The 17,161-nt window shown below is 35.9% G+C and overlaps 1 protein-coding gene across 1 annotated transcript; it reads right to left on the reverse strand.

The window, feature by feature from the left end:
- Positions 1 to 6,063: 6,063 nt before the first annotated feature.
- LOC145115270 (ubiquitin carboxyl-terminal hydrolase 18-like) lies at positions 6,064 to 10,512 on the reverse strand. Its single transcript, XM_079051531.1, has 11 exons — positions 9,929 to 10,512; positions 9,409 to 9,562; positions 9,236 to 9,324; positions 9,063 to 9,148; positions 8,807 to 8,969; positions 8,591 to 8,714; positions 8,350 to 8,507; positions 8,191 to 8,275; positions 7,868 to 8,080; positions 7,637 to 7,698; positions 6,064 to 7,023 (listed from the first exon to the last, which is right to left on the reverse strand). Exons 1-11 carry the CDS (start codon positions 10,234 to 10,236, stop codon positions 6,327 to 6,329), a joined length of 2,139 nt encoding a protein of 712 aa, XP_078907657.1. The 5' UTR covers positions 10,237 to 10,512; the 3' UTR covers positions 6,064 to 6,326.
- Positions 10,513 to 17,161: the final 6,649 nt, after the last annotated feature.

Here is a 17,161-nt window from a genome sequence, read left to right on the forward strand (position 1 = left end):
CGATAATGTCGTATGGATTTACCTCCGTCCATGTATTTGACTTGTCATCAATTCCTCCGTAGTCCGAGAAAGAAGAACCACAACCGTTGGACACTTACGACTTCGTTAGAGTAGAACCACATGTAAGTTTCTTGTTTCCAATCTCAAGTTCAATTACTATTATAAAAAGACAATTTTTGATATGAAAAATTGATTTCAAGTGAAGAGACTTTACTTGAATTTGTTGAGAAGCGAGTCAAGACGATAGAAGGGTGCATTTGTGCTTGAAACTATGAGGGATATAAATGTGGCTTCAATGGTTATAGAAGATATGAGTGGTGCCACCATTGATTACCCATTATTTGATCGATACAAGAGACTCCGTTGTTCAATTTCACCTTTGGAAAAGGAATCACACGACTCCAAGGTAATTCTTAAATACAAGAAGAACCATGGGTGGAGAAAACCAAAAGGAGGGGCGGAGGAGAAGCATAAGCATGAAATGGATTTATTCGGAATTTTCTTTAATTTTTTATATTAAAAAAGTCACATCATCAAGTATGACTAGACAGGTCAACAAACACAAGTGTTTATGTGATATATTAAACCGGTTGTATTAGGTTAGGTGACCAAATCAACATGTCAAGACTTATTTTATTCCTCCATAAAACATTAAAAAAAATAGGACTGACTAGACAAATTTCAAAAACATTGTTGGGCTAATGTATTATTTTCCCAAAAAATAATACCAAAGCTACTTGAATTGGTAAAAAATATTTTATATGGTTATATTTTATTAAACTTTTAATAAAAACCTTTCATTAGAAACACTATGCCATTGATAAAATTGATTTTGGTGCAAGTTACGTTTTTTAGGATGATTGGATTATTATTCCTCATCTCCAAATGTAAAATTTAATCTTACTCTAGCGTCATTGTTATTATTTATTTATTTATATACAAACATACAAAAGAAACGAGTAAAACTAATAAACTGAATATCAGATCATGTACAATTTAGTTCAAGAATATGATAAGGCAACTCAACATCTTTCTTTAATATTGGTCCCATTGGGACATCAAGTACACTGTGCATTTAGTTTTTAAGTATATTCACATGGAAATGTCGCTTGTTGTCATTTCATTTTTTCATCTCTTACTATTAATATCTTACCAACACCAATAATGGGGGGGGGGGGGGGGTTACAGTTTACATACCTTTTAATCTTCGTATGATTACAGATCTACTGTAGTGTTCGAGGTCACCCAGACTCCCTCAAATTTTCCTATCAAGTGTAAGTTTTGCTGGATTTATTTTATATATAAGTGTAATGGTCGTTAAGATTCGGATATTGATCTTAAGATTTTAAGATCCTACAAGCGAAAAACAATCTAGATCATATTAAGATTTATCTGAGCCAAGATCTATGATTTTAAGATCCCGGCTAGGATATTAAGATCTTATCACGATCTAATCCTACCACTTTAGTTTTTCTATATAGTTGTACCTCAAAAATTCATTTATTCAACTTAAAATCAAACGTCGCGACTTGCAAGAAGTCTCATAGAGCATCACCACTTCATTGGTTCTTCTCGAATTAGACAAAGTACACTCATCAGTCATGATATTCCATTTGTGATCTTATGCCTTTAGTTATACATGACCCGAATGATCTTGTTTCTTGTTTTAATTAATATCTTTTCTTCCTAATCTTTACGGTTTTGAGCAAAGAAAATTATGGTTCATGATTAAGAAATTCAATTTGATTCCACAATCGACATCTTAATCAAAATCAAGTTATAGTGTCTACATCACACCAAAGACCTTGCGAGGAAATTTGAATATGGATTCATTTTGGTAGGATCTTCGGATCTTATGATCATGATCTTACAAAATGTAAAACAATATTAGATAAAATCCCGATCTCGATAGCCGTGGACATAAACCCTAAAAAAAATTATGCAACCCTAAAAAAAATTATGCAACCCCTGATTTTTTTTCTAGGTCTGCCCATGTTTGCATGTAGAGGTAAGGAGATAAGAATCTACACAAGTCTCAGATTCAAGTTTTGACACCGCCTTCCTTGCTATAGGGACTAGCAGACTGCATGATTTATCTCCTACATCACCACATGTTAGTGTGGGACTGGATCTACATGTTGAGTTGTGGAGTCCACTTTGCACTTTGACCTCATTGCCACTATTGAAACTTAGCAATGGAGTTCCGCTTTTTGCAGTGCCAAGGCTGCAACTGTGGTGCACTTATGATGTAATGTATGCGGTGCTCGAGCAACAGGATTGTGGTGCATGAGAAGGAGGTTTGTGGTGCTCGTACCAATATGCATGTTTCAAATGGCGACGTTTTGGGATTGGCCCACAAATAGTATTAGTGCAACTCTAGTCGGTATAAATAAATCTCATTGTACATTTGTAACCCTAAGCAAAAATTGTGTGTATGACGATTGTATTTCTACAAGTCTAATAAAAATCCCTCTTGTTCGTTCGTGGAGTGGCACAATCACTCTGATCCTGTAAATCACATTGATTACATGTGTTCTTATTTTTCTTTATATCTTTTTCTTGTGTGTTTTTCAATTCTTTATTCCTAGTGGTAGTGACGTGAAAATCCATAAGTGGTATCCCACCTTCAAGCACAAACATCACATTCCTTGCTTTAAGCATCTTGTGATTTACTTTTTTTATACAAGTTATAAATATAAATGATTTTTGCAATTTTGTTCCTAAAAATAGTCATTTACTTAGATCAGAACAAAAAATTGTTTGTGAAACCTTAAATAAAAACCAAATTTGTAAGAGAATATGTTTCATCACCAAAAACTAAGAAAATCGGCTATACTCAAAAACCAAAAACAAAATTTATGCATGGTTTTATAATCTTTATTTAATAAAACTTATTAATTAATAAAAAATCTTAACAAAATTTTATTCCAATCAAACACACATTTCTTTATTTTATTATAAAATACAAAAGGAAAAAACTTACTATTCTTCAAAAATACAAAAAACCTTGGTTACTTACCAAGTTTGGTAGGCATACGTGACCCAAAACTTATTGGATTATAAAAAGTGCAAATAGCAAAAAAATATCATTATGTTATCATAAAATTTTGATTTTGACACTGAGTTATTTTTTCTCAATTATGTCACTATATTTACAATTTTGTTGCAATATCAACAAAATGACCGGTTTTCCATGTTCTCACAGCAACCATTTTTTGCGAATTGCAATAAAGTCACTAAGTTTACCAAAATTTCGATTTTGACATCGAGTTTCAAATTGCAAGAAAGTCACTATATTACCACAAAATTTCGATTTAACACTGAATTTTTATTTTCTCAATTATATCATTACATTTACAATTTTGTTGCAATCTCAATCAATTGAATGATTCAGGAAATGTTATTGTGGTTTAAAAGCTCGATTTGTATAACAAACAAATGAAGGTAGGTCCAACGGTTCAAACTCACTTACAAGTCAACAAAAATCCCTCTTGTTCGTTCGTGGAGTGGCACAATCACTCTGATCCTGTAAATCACATTGATTACATGTGTTCTTATTTTTCTTTATATCTTTTTCTTGTGTGTTTTTCAATTCTTTATTCCTAGTGGTAGTGACGTGAAAATCCATAAGTGGTATCCCACCTTCAAGCACAAACATCACATTCCTTGCTTTAAGCATCTTGTGATTTACTTTTTTTATACAAGTTATAAATATAAATGATTTTTGCAATTTTGTTCCTAAAAATAGTCATTTACTTAGATCAGAACAAAAAATTGTTTGTGAAACCTTAAATAAAAACCAAATTTGTAAGAGAATATGTTTCATCACCAAAAACTAAGAAAATCGGCTATACTCAAAAACCAAAAACAAAATTTATGCATGGTTTTATAATCTTTATTTAATAAAACTTATTAATTAATAAAAAATCTTAACAAAATTTTATTCCAATCAAACACACATTTCTTTATTTTATTATAAAATACAAAAGGAAAAAACTTACTATTCTTCAAAAATACAAAAAACCTTGGTTACTTACCAAGTTTGGTAGGCATACGTGACCCAAAACTTATTGGATTATAAAAAGTGCAAATAGCAAAAAAATATCATTATGTTATCATAAAATTTTGATTTTGACACTGAGTTATTTTTTCTCAATTATGTCACTATATTTACAATTTTGTTGCAATATCAACAAAATGACCGGTTTTCCATGTTCTCCCAGCAACCATTTTTTGCGAATTGCAATAAAGTCACTAAGTTTACCAAAATTTCGATTTTGACATCGAGTTTCAAATTGCAAGAAAGTCACTATATTACCACAAAATTTCGATTTAACACTGAATTTTTATTTTCTCAATTATATCATTACATTTACAATTTTGTTGCAATCTCAATCAATTGAATGATTCAGGAAATGTTATTGTGGTTTAAAAGCTCGATTTGTATAACAAACAAATGAAGGTAGGTCCAACGGTTCAAACTCACTTACAAGTCAACAAAAATCCCTCTTGTTCGTTCGTGGAGTGGCACAATCACTCTGATCCTGTAAATCACATTGATTACATGTGTTCTTATTTTTCTTTATATCTTTTTCTTGTGTGTTTTTCAATTCTTTATTCCTAGTGGTAGTGACGTGAAAATCCATAAGTGGCATCCCACCTTCAAGCACAAACATCACATTCCTTGCTTTAAGCATCTTGTGATTTACTTTTTTTATACAAGTTATAAATATAAATGATTTTTGCAATTTTGTTCCTAAAAATAGTCATTTACTTAGATCAGAACAAAAAATTGTTTGTGAAACCTTAAATAAAAACCAAATTTGTAAGAGAATATGTTTCATCACCAAAAACTAAGAAAATCGGCTATACTCAAAAACCAAAAACAAAATTTATGCATGGTTTTATAATCTTTATTTAATAAAACTTATTAATTAATAAAAAATCTTAACAAAATTTTATTCCAATCAAACACACATTTCTTTATTTTATTATAAAATACAAAAGGAAAAAACTTACTATTCTTCAAAAATACAAAAAACCTTGGTTACTTACCAAGTTTGGTAGGCATACGTGACCCAAAACTTATTGGATTATAAAAAGTGCAAATAGCAAAAAAATATCATTATGTTATCATAAAATTTTGATTTTGACACTGAGTTATTTTTTCTCAATTATGTCACTATATTTACAATTTTGTTGCAATATCAACAAAATGACCGGTTTTCCATGTTCTCCCAGCAACCATTTTTTGCGAATTGCAATAAAGTCACTAAGTTTACCAAAATTTCGATTTTGACATCGAGTTTCAAATTGCAAGAAAGTCACTATATTACCACAAAATTTCGATTTAACACTGAATTTTTATTTTCTCAATTATATCATTACATTTACAATTTTGTTGCAATCTCAATCAATTGAATGATTCAGGAAATGTTATTGTGGTTTAAAAGCTCGATTTGTATAACAAACAAATGAAGGTAGGTCCAACGGTTCAAACTCACTTACAAGTCAACAAAAAAGACATAGTCACCCTTTCAGGAGATGTTATTGTGGTTTAGAAGCTTGATTTGTACAAAAAATAAATGAAGACCCCTAGAAGGTCGATTTAGTGGTTCAAACTCACTAAGCATCTCCTAGATCGACCTTGTAGGGGTCTTCATATATTTGTTCTACAAATCAAACTTCTAATCAAAATGTAATGACATAATGGAGAAAAAAAACTCGATGTTAAAATCAAAATTTTGTGGTAATATAGTAACTTTCTTGCAATTTGAAACTTAGTGTCAAAATCAAAATTTTGGTAAACTTAATGACTTTATTGCAATTCGGAAAAAATGGTTACCGGGAGAACAAGGGTAACCGGTCATTTGGTTAATATTGCAACAAAACTGTAAATACAATGACATAATTGAGAAAAAAATAATAGTAACTCAATGTCAAAATCAAAATTCTATATATTATAATGACTTTTTGCTATTTGGCCTTATAAAATTATCGAAGTGACTTAACGGTTATTTGCTAATAATTTTGATTCATGCAATAAAGTAATAATAATAATAATAATAGAAGTCCATAAATAGAAGTTCTTATTGACTGAATCATTAAGACCCATAATAATACTCTTGTCTCTTCAAGAATACAACCAAATAATTAAAAAGTCAAAAGAATGCCCCTCAAAACTACATTGCTATTTCTTACCCTAAATTAAAATAAACCAAAACATCAACACACCCATCCCTCTATTTCCAATTCTTTTTCCTCTTAAATAATGTTATAACCTCCAACTTCATTAACCCAAAGACTCATCTTCCTTACTCCTTACATCAATCACTCAAGCTTCCATTAACCACAATCGATTCACTTTCCACCGATGATATCAAACCATTATTCTTGAAGCAATGTTTCTCTTTGCCAGGTGTCAAATCCCCATTGGCCTGTTCCTTTTCACCAAGGGCATTCTCGTCTTTCTTGGTATTATTTAGAATTTTCCGAGGTCGTTTCCCGAAGAATCCCGGGGAGATTAGCGGTTTCAATTTTGAAGAATTTGTCTTCAACAGTTTCGCGGAATCGTCCTCCAGAATGGAATCGGATTTTCCGGGATCGCATTCCAAAGTTACGGATTCCATTCCGTTTCCGTTGACATGAACAGAATCAGGCTTTTTTGTTATATCGGTTTCGTTAGGGCAAACCACTGGTGGCGGTTCGGTATCTTCAACCGGAAAAGTGGCGGTCCGGTCGCCGGAATCCTTACAGTTTCCGGCAAGATCTCCGGCATCCACTGAAACAGGGGAATTGGGGTTTGAATCTGGTGTATCGATGTCCATGGTAGGGTCGGATGAGTTTTGAGACATGGAAATTGGTGACAAAGGATTATTAGAATTATTGTTAGTAGGATCAATGGATTCTGCAGCCAATGAGCATTCGACAGGTGTCTTTTGTTGGGAGGAATTCGGTGTTTCAAGCTCTTCTTTTCTAGAAGTTTCCTTGATTGGATTTAAGCATGATTCTCTGGCAGAGACCCTGAAAAAGACTGTTGCTTTAGTCAACTGAATGACAGTAAATGACCATTTTACCCTTCTGTATGGAATTAATGTTGAATAAGAAATTACTACCTATTTTATAACTGTTACAAAACGTCAATTCTAAATAACAAAGAATATATAAAAAAAATTATGTAACACTTATTAATTAATGATATTTGATATATAATAATGATATAGATTCAATTAACTTAATCACAAAATCTCACATTACAATTAAAGTTTAGACTTTTCCCAGAAAGATGCAATGTTGACTTGACATATAACTAAAATCAATTTCCCATAATATCTTGTAATAATTGCTAATGGGCAAAATGGTAAATTCTCAGTCCCTATCTTGTCAAGTCAGAATTTGCATATATATATAAACATGCTTCACTTTCTAGTTTTCAGATAGAGACTTCAGAGTGGCTTATACGTAATAAAGTCGGGCTAAAAGTGTGTTTGGAATACTTTTTAAGTTATTTCCATATTTCCACAAACTCGTTTTTCTCAAGTAATTTTGGAAGTGTAACAGTAAATCTTAGAGAATATGATTATTGAAATAGGGCAAAACAGTAAATTAGACAAATACTAAAGCTGGAAAACACTACCTGTTATACAGAAGCATATAGGCCCCTTGAGAGAGCACTTCATCCAGTTCAACTGTATCCACCTGCAAGAAATACGTATAAGTAAATTTTAAGTCAATCGAGAATTTTAATACTTGTATGAATGACATAAACAGATAACACCATGCATACTATGCATTTCAAGAATAGAAGTTGGGTAATTATAAGAGAGAGAGAGAGAGAGAGAGAGAGAGAGAGAGAGAGAGAATGGACCTTGCAATCATCAATTCTATACCAATTTCCAGAAAAGTCCTTGGTATAACAAACGTAATGACCAAAATATGATGCATTGAGCATATCAACATGGACAACAACTGCATATAGCCTGTATTTATCATTTCCATCTGCAGCTTCACTCATGTAAGGACTAAGATCCAAAGTCTCAGGGAATGTCACCCTCTTATTAAGTTTCCCAAATCTTCCACTCTTCACAAAAAAAAAAAAAAATAATAATAATAAATAAAGGATTCCCCAAATCAATAATCAATATCATTACAGAAGTGTATTTGCAAAAAGGTAACTCCAATTTCACAAACCTGAAACCTCTTTAATGCAATTGTAAGAATATTTGGAGGCATATGAATGCTTAGGCGTTTCCATGCTAACACATACTCATTACATCTGCAAAACAAGAAATGAGTCCAAGAAGAAAATAAAGTTGATAATGAAAAAAAAGAAAAGAAAAAGAAAATTACCCATCACATTTGTACATATTATCTCCTTCAAGCCATTCTTTTGCTGTAAATTGGTCTAAGCATTCCTCAAGAGATGCAGCATCTCCTTGAATTTCCACAGTCAAATCCATCATATTTTCAAACTGGTTTGACACGTTATTGCATTTTGTACATATCACCTTTAAAAACATTAGAGATAAATGTTAGCCTTTAAAAATATAAAAAATGGGAATTAATGGGAATAATAATATAAAGATGATACCTGAGATTGGAGGCGACCCCCAAATATATGTTGAATAAGAGTTGTCTCTTGAGAAGTAGGATGCACTGCTCTTTCACCACCATATTCATCAAGACAAACTGATTGCATTGTATCAATTACAAACCTAACATATGTTAAAAAGTTTTGTAATCAGTAATCATATTATCATATAAAAAGAGTTGAACTTTTTCAAAGTTATGTAAAAAGCATAGAAACCTCATGAACTCATGGGCATCCTCCTGTTTTCCATAGCCAAGATTTCCACCAATATTAGGCAATCTTGATAAAATATTGATTGGTGAAAAAGCATGGTGACTTTGGCTAGCTCTTTCCACATGAGCTTGAAGTTCACACAAGAAACACCAATCATTTCTCCTGCCTGATAAACAAAGGTGTCAAAAGTTTTCTGATAAATTATTATGTATTTGTGTGTGTGTGTGTGTGTGAGAGAGAGAGAGAGAGTAGCAATTACATTCCCTACGATGGCCTTTCTCCAACAAATAGGCAGCAAGTGGTCGAGTGTATGCTAAACATTGTAATACTACATTGGCAAAGCAGCTGTGAAAAGAAACACAACCATTACATAAACGGGTTGACCTTAAAGTTGACCAAATAACATGAACAGAAGAAAACAAATGGATGCACCTGTTTCCACAATTGAGAAGCCCACAAGGGGGGAAGCCTTGTTTCTTCCAGTTGAATAGCTCCACAAATTTGTCATAGGGGAAAAGAATCTGAAAGCAAAAAAGTTTGACTGAATATTAGCTATGATATGATCAAAATCAATTAGGTCAAGAAAACAGACATCAATTTTGGACCTTTTTTATTTGGGTAGAATTCCCTGTGCTAGAAACTAGTGTAATCCCAGTAGGGTTTCTCCTTCCTTGCAAACTTGATTTGCTAGACAGCCGAATTTCTTCACATTTTTCCTTGTGCCCAGAGAACCAATGAGATCTTTGACATGATTCTGAGCTGAAAGATGATAAAAAAGAGATTAAGACTAAAGCAAAAAAGAAGAAAAGAAGAAAATACAAAACAATTGAAAGGTTTTGGAGCACTAAAAGAGGTAATCAGCCACTAGGAACCTGCCATAGCCTATAATTATCAAGGAATTACTTCATAACATAGATATACGATAGGGAATGTACACTAAAGATTAAATTTTTTGCTTGATTAATTCAACAGAATTGGACGACCTAAAATAAGAACAAGAACAGTATACCAATAACATATCATAATTCAACAAAATAGATAGAAACATAAAGACGAATTAGCGTCTATGATGGAGAATGTTGTATAATAATGAATAAAAAACCAATATCAACAGTGCGTATGTACCAGTATCGGACCCCTTTGCATCGGGAACAATATTTCTTCGTCAAGCTACCGCAGACAACGCATGAGTCACTGATTGCAACAATACCCGGCATCGACGACGACGACGAAGGGGATACAATAGAGTCGGATGAAGCGGTGGGAGAAGAAGATTGAGAATGGGAATCGAAACGGGCGTCGTCGTCTCCGTCAACAACGAAGTACTTGGCAGCAGTGTTCTTCACTAGGTAAATCAATCCAAAGAGAACAGCGAAAGCTGTGATGCCGAACTTAAGATACCAATTGAGATCCAGCGAATTATATTCATGCATCGACGACGATTCTGCTGATTCTTATTTGAATTATTAGGGTTTTTCATCGATGATTCATTAGAAATTGTGGCCAAGAAACAGCACACCCTTGTACTAGTAGTCTACTGGTGATCGAATTCGATACGAATCAGGAAACTTTGAGGGGTTTCCTTCTCACGATCGTTCGTTTTGTCGAATAAGCTCTTGAGATTTCTTCCGATAATCATGGAATGGCTGCATTGCCAAACCCAAAGGGAAAACAAACTAGAAAATAAATAATGGCGACGACGTCGTAACAGTCCTACCAATTATGTTTATTAAATATCGGAAGGGGAATAACATTTATTCGGGGATAAACAATCGAAAGTAAAATCTATTAATAGTAAAAAAGATAATAATTGAACAACATCAAACCACTCACCTACAACATAATGATCTTATTTTGAATCTAGACAAATTGTATTTTTTATTTTTTGTTAAATTTAATAGAGATCGAAATAGAATTCATTTTTTTCTAAAAGAAATTAAATATCTTTTTATATTTTATTTCTAACTATCTACTTATCTATGTTAAATTGAGGCAAGTGTATTGAAGTATTATTAATTTCATTAAATGTGACACATGTTTAACATTTAACATGAGTAGGAGAATGTGTAAAAAGAAAATATAAGAGAATATTTAATTTCTCTTCTTATAGTCATTGATATCTTTTTGTTTTCATTTTTCTTTAAGGATTTAATACTGTAAACAGTTTTGATTGTGTATACTCTATTTGTCACAACAATTTGGTTTATCTTCCGATTAATTCTTTTACCCTTCTGCACCTGATCTTTAAGTTCATATCGAGACACAAACTTATTCTCCGAAAACTCTTCGTAAGAATTCTACACTTTTATTTTGTTTTGCATTAGAATCATTCCTAATTTTCCTCACATTATATGTTGACGCTCTTAGCTTTGGTGTTATTGTGTTATGTTTACTTTCGAAGTTCCCACCATTTTCAATGCCAACATAGGAATGGTAAAGTACAAAATTCGTGGATGTTGATGCTTGAATATGAGAAGTAAATTATAGAGTATCCCATCCTTGTAACTAGGATGTGGATGATCGGACATAATAAATGTCACACTTATGCTCACTTACCAATCGGTCTAAAAGACTAACATAAAGGCTGATTTATGTTTAACAACTATATATCGTTTACCTTGCTAAAACAACATCATTTGTTATATTAATCTATCATGTATGTTAGTCTCAGTTGTGGTGTTAACCTCCGCTTTCAAACTCAATGGTAGCTTAGTGTTGCAACCTTAAAGTCGGGGCTCAGTCTAAAAGGGAAAGCCCAAACAACAGTTAAAGTATTATATGGATGGCTACTTATCTCCTTGCATATTCTAGATGATACTTATTGGTTTCAATAACTACTCCTATGTTATATACATGAAGGGATGACTTGAATGCAAACATGCTTTCCTTTTCTCACTTGTGCTCGTTTTTTCTTGGAGATCAATAGCAATAGTATAACATTATCCTACTACTGAAAACATCTATTTGCATATTTAGCCTAAATTATATTTTCGAGTACATATTTCTAACTACTTTGTTATGACTTACAAGCCCCTGGTAGCAAGATCACCAAGTGTTGTACATATCACAAGTTTTAACCTTATTAGAAGCAGTATTATAGGCAAGTCAAGTTGTATTAGAGGCAAGTCAAGTTTTGAACCTTCCAAGAAAGTAGTAACATGATGATATAATTACGTGTAGCTATTAGCAAGGTGTCAAGAGAGGATATGTGGGTTTGTAACCATTTTGCATTGAAAGATAAGTCCAAGCGACTCAAGTTGACGATAAATTAGCAACCTTAAATAGGTCCATTAGATGAGTTGTGTAATATCCCGTTTAAATTAGAATAATTAAATAATAAACCCGGAACCCCGAGAAGTAATTTTATTATTATTTTATATTATTATAGCCCAAAAATCAAATAATAATTAGCGGGGTGTTGGTTTCGGGAAGCCAAATGACAAGAATTGAACCTCCGGGGGTTAAAGTGTAAGTTTGGGACTTATTTTGTAAGGATTTTAGAAGGCAGGGTGTAATTGGTAACTTTTAGACTCATTCTGGAAGGATTTATGGGAACTGGGGTATAAAGGGTAAATTACGGACTTCATTTGAAAACAATTTTGTAGAGGAGGGGCCATTTGGTAACATTTGGACTTGAGTTGTAAGAAAAGAATAGAATGAGGGACTATTTGCGTCATTATGGGGCGATCTTTATATGGAACGGGTATATAACCTAAAACTCATCACCCTCTAAACCCTAACCCTAATCGGATGTTCAGCCGCCACCCTCACCTCACTTCCCTCCAGCCGCCACTCCCATTGCTGCTGTGTCCGGCTGTCGCCTCCTAGCCCAACCGGTGCCGCCCATCGAAGCCTATCGTCGTGCAACCACGACAGAGATGAAGAGTCACATGTGACGTCGGTTCGGTGGGTCGCCGGACCGTTTAGTTCCGCCACTGTCGTTTCCAGCGACGTCGTCGCTCCAATCGCCAACGAGGGCCACCGGGAAGGAGCCAATGAAGACCGCCGACGAAGCTGTGAAAGTCCGCTGCTACCCCTCTCCTATTACCTTCTTCTTCTTCCTCTGTTCGTCGGTATCCCGAAATGGCCGTTAAGAAGCTACGCCGACCACCGTTGCTGTCATTGTGGCTCGCCGCCGCCGCAAGCGCCGCTGTTGTCCGCCATTCTGTGTCGTTGCCGCCGCTCAGAACGGTCGCCAAGGGTTGCTGCCAATCACTAGGACCGTCGCATGCCGTCGTGAAGAGAGACTGCATTCGTGACTCACAAGCCGAGAGTCTGGGTGTATTCTGTTGTAGTGTGTGTGTTGTGTGTGTGGTTTGTTTGGCCGGAAAACCGAGAACAACCACCACCACCACCGTGAGGTGGTGGCTGCCACCTCCAACCACCGCCTGCCGCCACAAGGGTGACTGGGTGTGTGTGTGTGTGTATGTGTTCTTGTGTGTGTGTTTATTTTGATATCGTGTTGTAACATTGTAATCAATCGGAATAGTAAGGAAAATCTGTCACCACCACTGTTAGGTGGTGGCTACCGCCGTGAGCCGCCATTGACCACCACTACCCGAGGTGGTAGTGGGTGGTGCCTGACTTGTTTAACCCTAATGGGCCCAATGAAGCCCTAATTGACCTAAAAGCCCAATCATGTTACTAATGGGCTAGTATTTGGGTTGGAAAACCCTAATGTCATGAAACCCTAATTTTGGGGATTTATCGGGACCCGCATTTGAATTAATTACTAAATTGAAAATGTTAATTAATAATCATTTGCAAATTAACCTAAGGCAATATTGGACTTAATGGATTAAGTCCTTCATGGGTTAAGTAGGAACACTTAACCCTAATCGTCATTTCATGTGAAAACCCTAATTTCAGATGGGCCTTTCTATTGGGCTTTGGTGATTGGGATATTGATGGGCTAACCAAGAACAAATAAATAGACCAAAGTAATTGGATGGGATTTAGAATAAGGCCCATGTTAAGGACTTGGGCCCAATTTGGAAAATTGGGCCATAGATGAGCCATATTTGGGCCTTTATGATTATGTAATATTGGGCCATGGGAATACCAAGAGTTTGGACTAGAATAATTGGATGGGCCTTAAGGAAAGACCATGTAGAGGTTTGGGCCCAATTTGTAAAATTGGGCCATATGTTGGGCTTTGGCCCATTACTTGACTTTTGGGCCTTTGGAGTGTGAGTCGGACCTTAGGCTTAGTACCCAATTATTAATTGGGTGTTGTTTGATGTTGACAGCTTGGGAATCTGTCAACCAGCAGCTGGAGTTTTATCTGCAGTTCTTCAGCAGTGTGATGTGAGTTTCCCTCACTATACTCAAGGGTCTAAGGCACCAAGGTCGGCCCTTTTGGATTGTTATCCTGATATGTTATGCTAGTATGATATGTTAGATCAGTATCCTGGTAGATAGGATGATATTATGCTATTATGATATGTTAGAACAGTATCCTGGTAGATAGGATGGTATTATGTTATTGTGATCTGTTAGATCAGTATCCTGGTAGATAGGATGTTATTATGTTGTTATGATCCTTTAGATCGGTTTTGTCTATCTATAGACTGTTATGTGACTATCTGTTATATGTGCACATGTTTGATTGGTGGTTGAGGTCATCGGCTTTGTACGAGAGTCAACAGACCTAGGGATTCCAACCCGATGGTTGTGGGCCGTGAGTATTCCATCCCGAGGATGATTCGACTCATATTGTGTGGGCATTCCAACCCGATGGTTGCGGGCCGTGAGTATTCCATCCCGAGGATGATTGGACTCATATTGTGTGGGCATTCCAACCCGATGATTGTGGGCCGTAAGTATTCCATCGTGAGGATGATTGGACTCATATTGTGTGGGCATTCCAACCCGATGGTTGTGGGCCGTGAGTATTCCATCCCGAGGATGATTGGACTCATGTTGTGTGGGCATTCCAACCTGATGGTTGTGGGGCGTGAGTATTCCATCCCGAAGATGATTGGACTCATATTGTGTGGGCATTCCAACCCGATGGTTGTGGGCCGTGAGTATTCCATCCCGGGGATGATTGGATTCATAGTGTGTGGCATTCCAACCCGATGGTTGTGGGCCAAGGGTATACCATCCCGAGGATGACTGGACCCAAAGTATGTTGGCATTCCAACCCGATGGTTGAGGGCCTGGGGTATTCCAACCTGATTGTTGATTGGACCCATAGTATGCTGTTTGTGATTATATGTGTATTATTGTGTGTATGGGTATTTTGGGGGAACTCACTAAGCTTTGTGCTTATGTGTAACACTGTAAATTTTCAAACCAAATTTTCATTTTTAAAAAAACATAACACTCATGTATTGTATTTCATAAAACCACAAGTGTCTCAAAATGTCAACATAAATCCACAAATAAAGTCAAATCCCAGAATCCTCAACTGTAACGCCCGTAGATCTAGGTTAGTCAATTTAAAGATAATAGGGGGTCAAAAATGACTTTTCTATAAAAAAAAGTATTTAGAATAAATAATCTTAACCAAGTTGTGGAATATGTCTCAAGGGTTCCGTACGTATAAAGAACGCCGAAATCCGAGTTATAGCGAAGAAGTTATGGCCCGTCGAAGTTTTACGGCAAAACCGGCACGGCACCGGGAAACGTAAATAGTGAATTTACGATAGAGGACTTTTTAGCCTTAGTGATCTAAACAAAAGTTGTAGTATACGTTAAACAGAGAACATACAAAAAAAGAACGCCCAAATCTGACTTCGTATGAGGAAGTTATGAATTTTCTAAGATTGGGCATAGCAGTGCACGACCCGAAACTCGAATTTTAGTTCGAGCGGTTTTTGGCCTACGCAACCTAAATGAGAGTTGAAGATCTCATTAATAGGAACTCAACGATAAAAAGACAGACGAAAACGGAGTCCGTATGAAGGAGTTACGAATTCTTCGCGGTCATTTAACAGTCAAATCTCCTCCTACTATTAAATTTAAGATCGGTCGAGAATTAGCCGGGTGAGTCTAAATGAAAGTTGTAGATCTTGTTTTTACCTACGCGTGGATATAAAGAACGTCGAAAACAAAGCTCGTATGCGAAAGTTACGGGGTTTAGAAGTCGACAGGGTGCTTTACGAAATCGGGTGACGTGGCTGAATATGGGCCAAGGCTTTCTCCCCAAGGCAAGCAACCAGAAGGTGACATGTGGCATGGACGCGACGAGTAGGAGGACCTACTCGACGAGTAGAGCTGTTTTCCAGCCTATAAATAGAGGTGCCGGGTTCCCTCATTCTTCACACCATCCCAACTTCACTTTCTCTCTCTCTACTCTCTCTCTAGCCCCCAAAACCCCCCAAAAAGCCTAGGGAACCTCCCTAGCACCCGAAGGAAGCCCTGAGGCTCCCGGAGTCCCGATAAAAGAGCCTTTCGGCTTGGGAACGCTGCTCCGGCAGAGCCCGGTTTTCGGGAAAACCCGCTGTAAGTGAGCTACGCCTATGCTATTTTTAATATAGCTTTTAATTAATTATAGTAACGTTATTAGGACCTTATAATAATTATTTGGGCTATTATTATGAGTTATATAAGAGTGTTGCTTAACGCTTATATAATAGTAATAATAGCTAGACTATTAATTAGTCGCGGTTAACGTTAGACTAAACCCTAGTGGTATTGATACTAGGTTTTGTCAAGGGAAAATTGTTTTGAGATAACGAAGTGTCGTCCGAGTACCGAGTCACCACCTTACCAGGTGAGTGCATAGTTACTTTCATCTTACACATAGATATGAAATATTTTATATAAACTACGTGCTATGTGTGCATATTATCTGTATACTTGCTATCTATGCTGGATGAACAATTTTATACAAGTTTTAAATGATTTAAACTGTATATGTATTTATATCTACATAATATGTTGGGTAAAACATGGGTAGATGAAATATGAGTCGGATGATGAGTTGAGAGGTGATATAGACCATGAGGTAAGGGGGAGAGGTGGACGATGTGAGAAGCCTTGTTCCCAAATGCTGGCCCCGTCATCTAGCAGAGTGTGGATGACAACCACGGTCTATTATAGACAGTCCAGTGGAACACTAGCAGGCTCGTAACCTGTAGGTGTTGTGAACGATGTGTTCACCCGTTGTACTCTAAACCCTGGAGATCATGCAGACTTGGTGCCTAAACATTGGCGATCATGCAGACTTGGTGCCAAAACCCTGGCGACTATGCGGACTTAGTGCCTGTTGTATAAACCCTGGCGATCATGCAGACTTGGTGCCTAAACCTTGGCGATCATGCAGACTTAGTGCCCAAACCCTGGCGACTATGCGGACTTAGTGCCTGTTGTATAAATCCCGGCGACTATGCAGACTTAGTGCCTAAACCC

Source organism: Lactuca virosa, chromosome 5, assembly GCF_052849685.1.
Source record: "Lactuca virosa cultivar CGN04683 chromosome 5, Lactuca_virosa_CGN04683_v6, whole genome shotgun sequence".
NCBI classification, from domain to species: domain Eukaryota; kingdom Viridiplantae; phylum Streptophyta; class Magnoliopsida; order Asterales; family Asteraceae; genus Lactuca; species Lactuca virosa.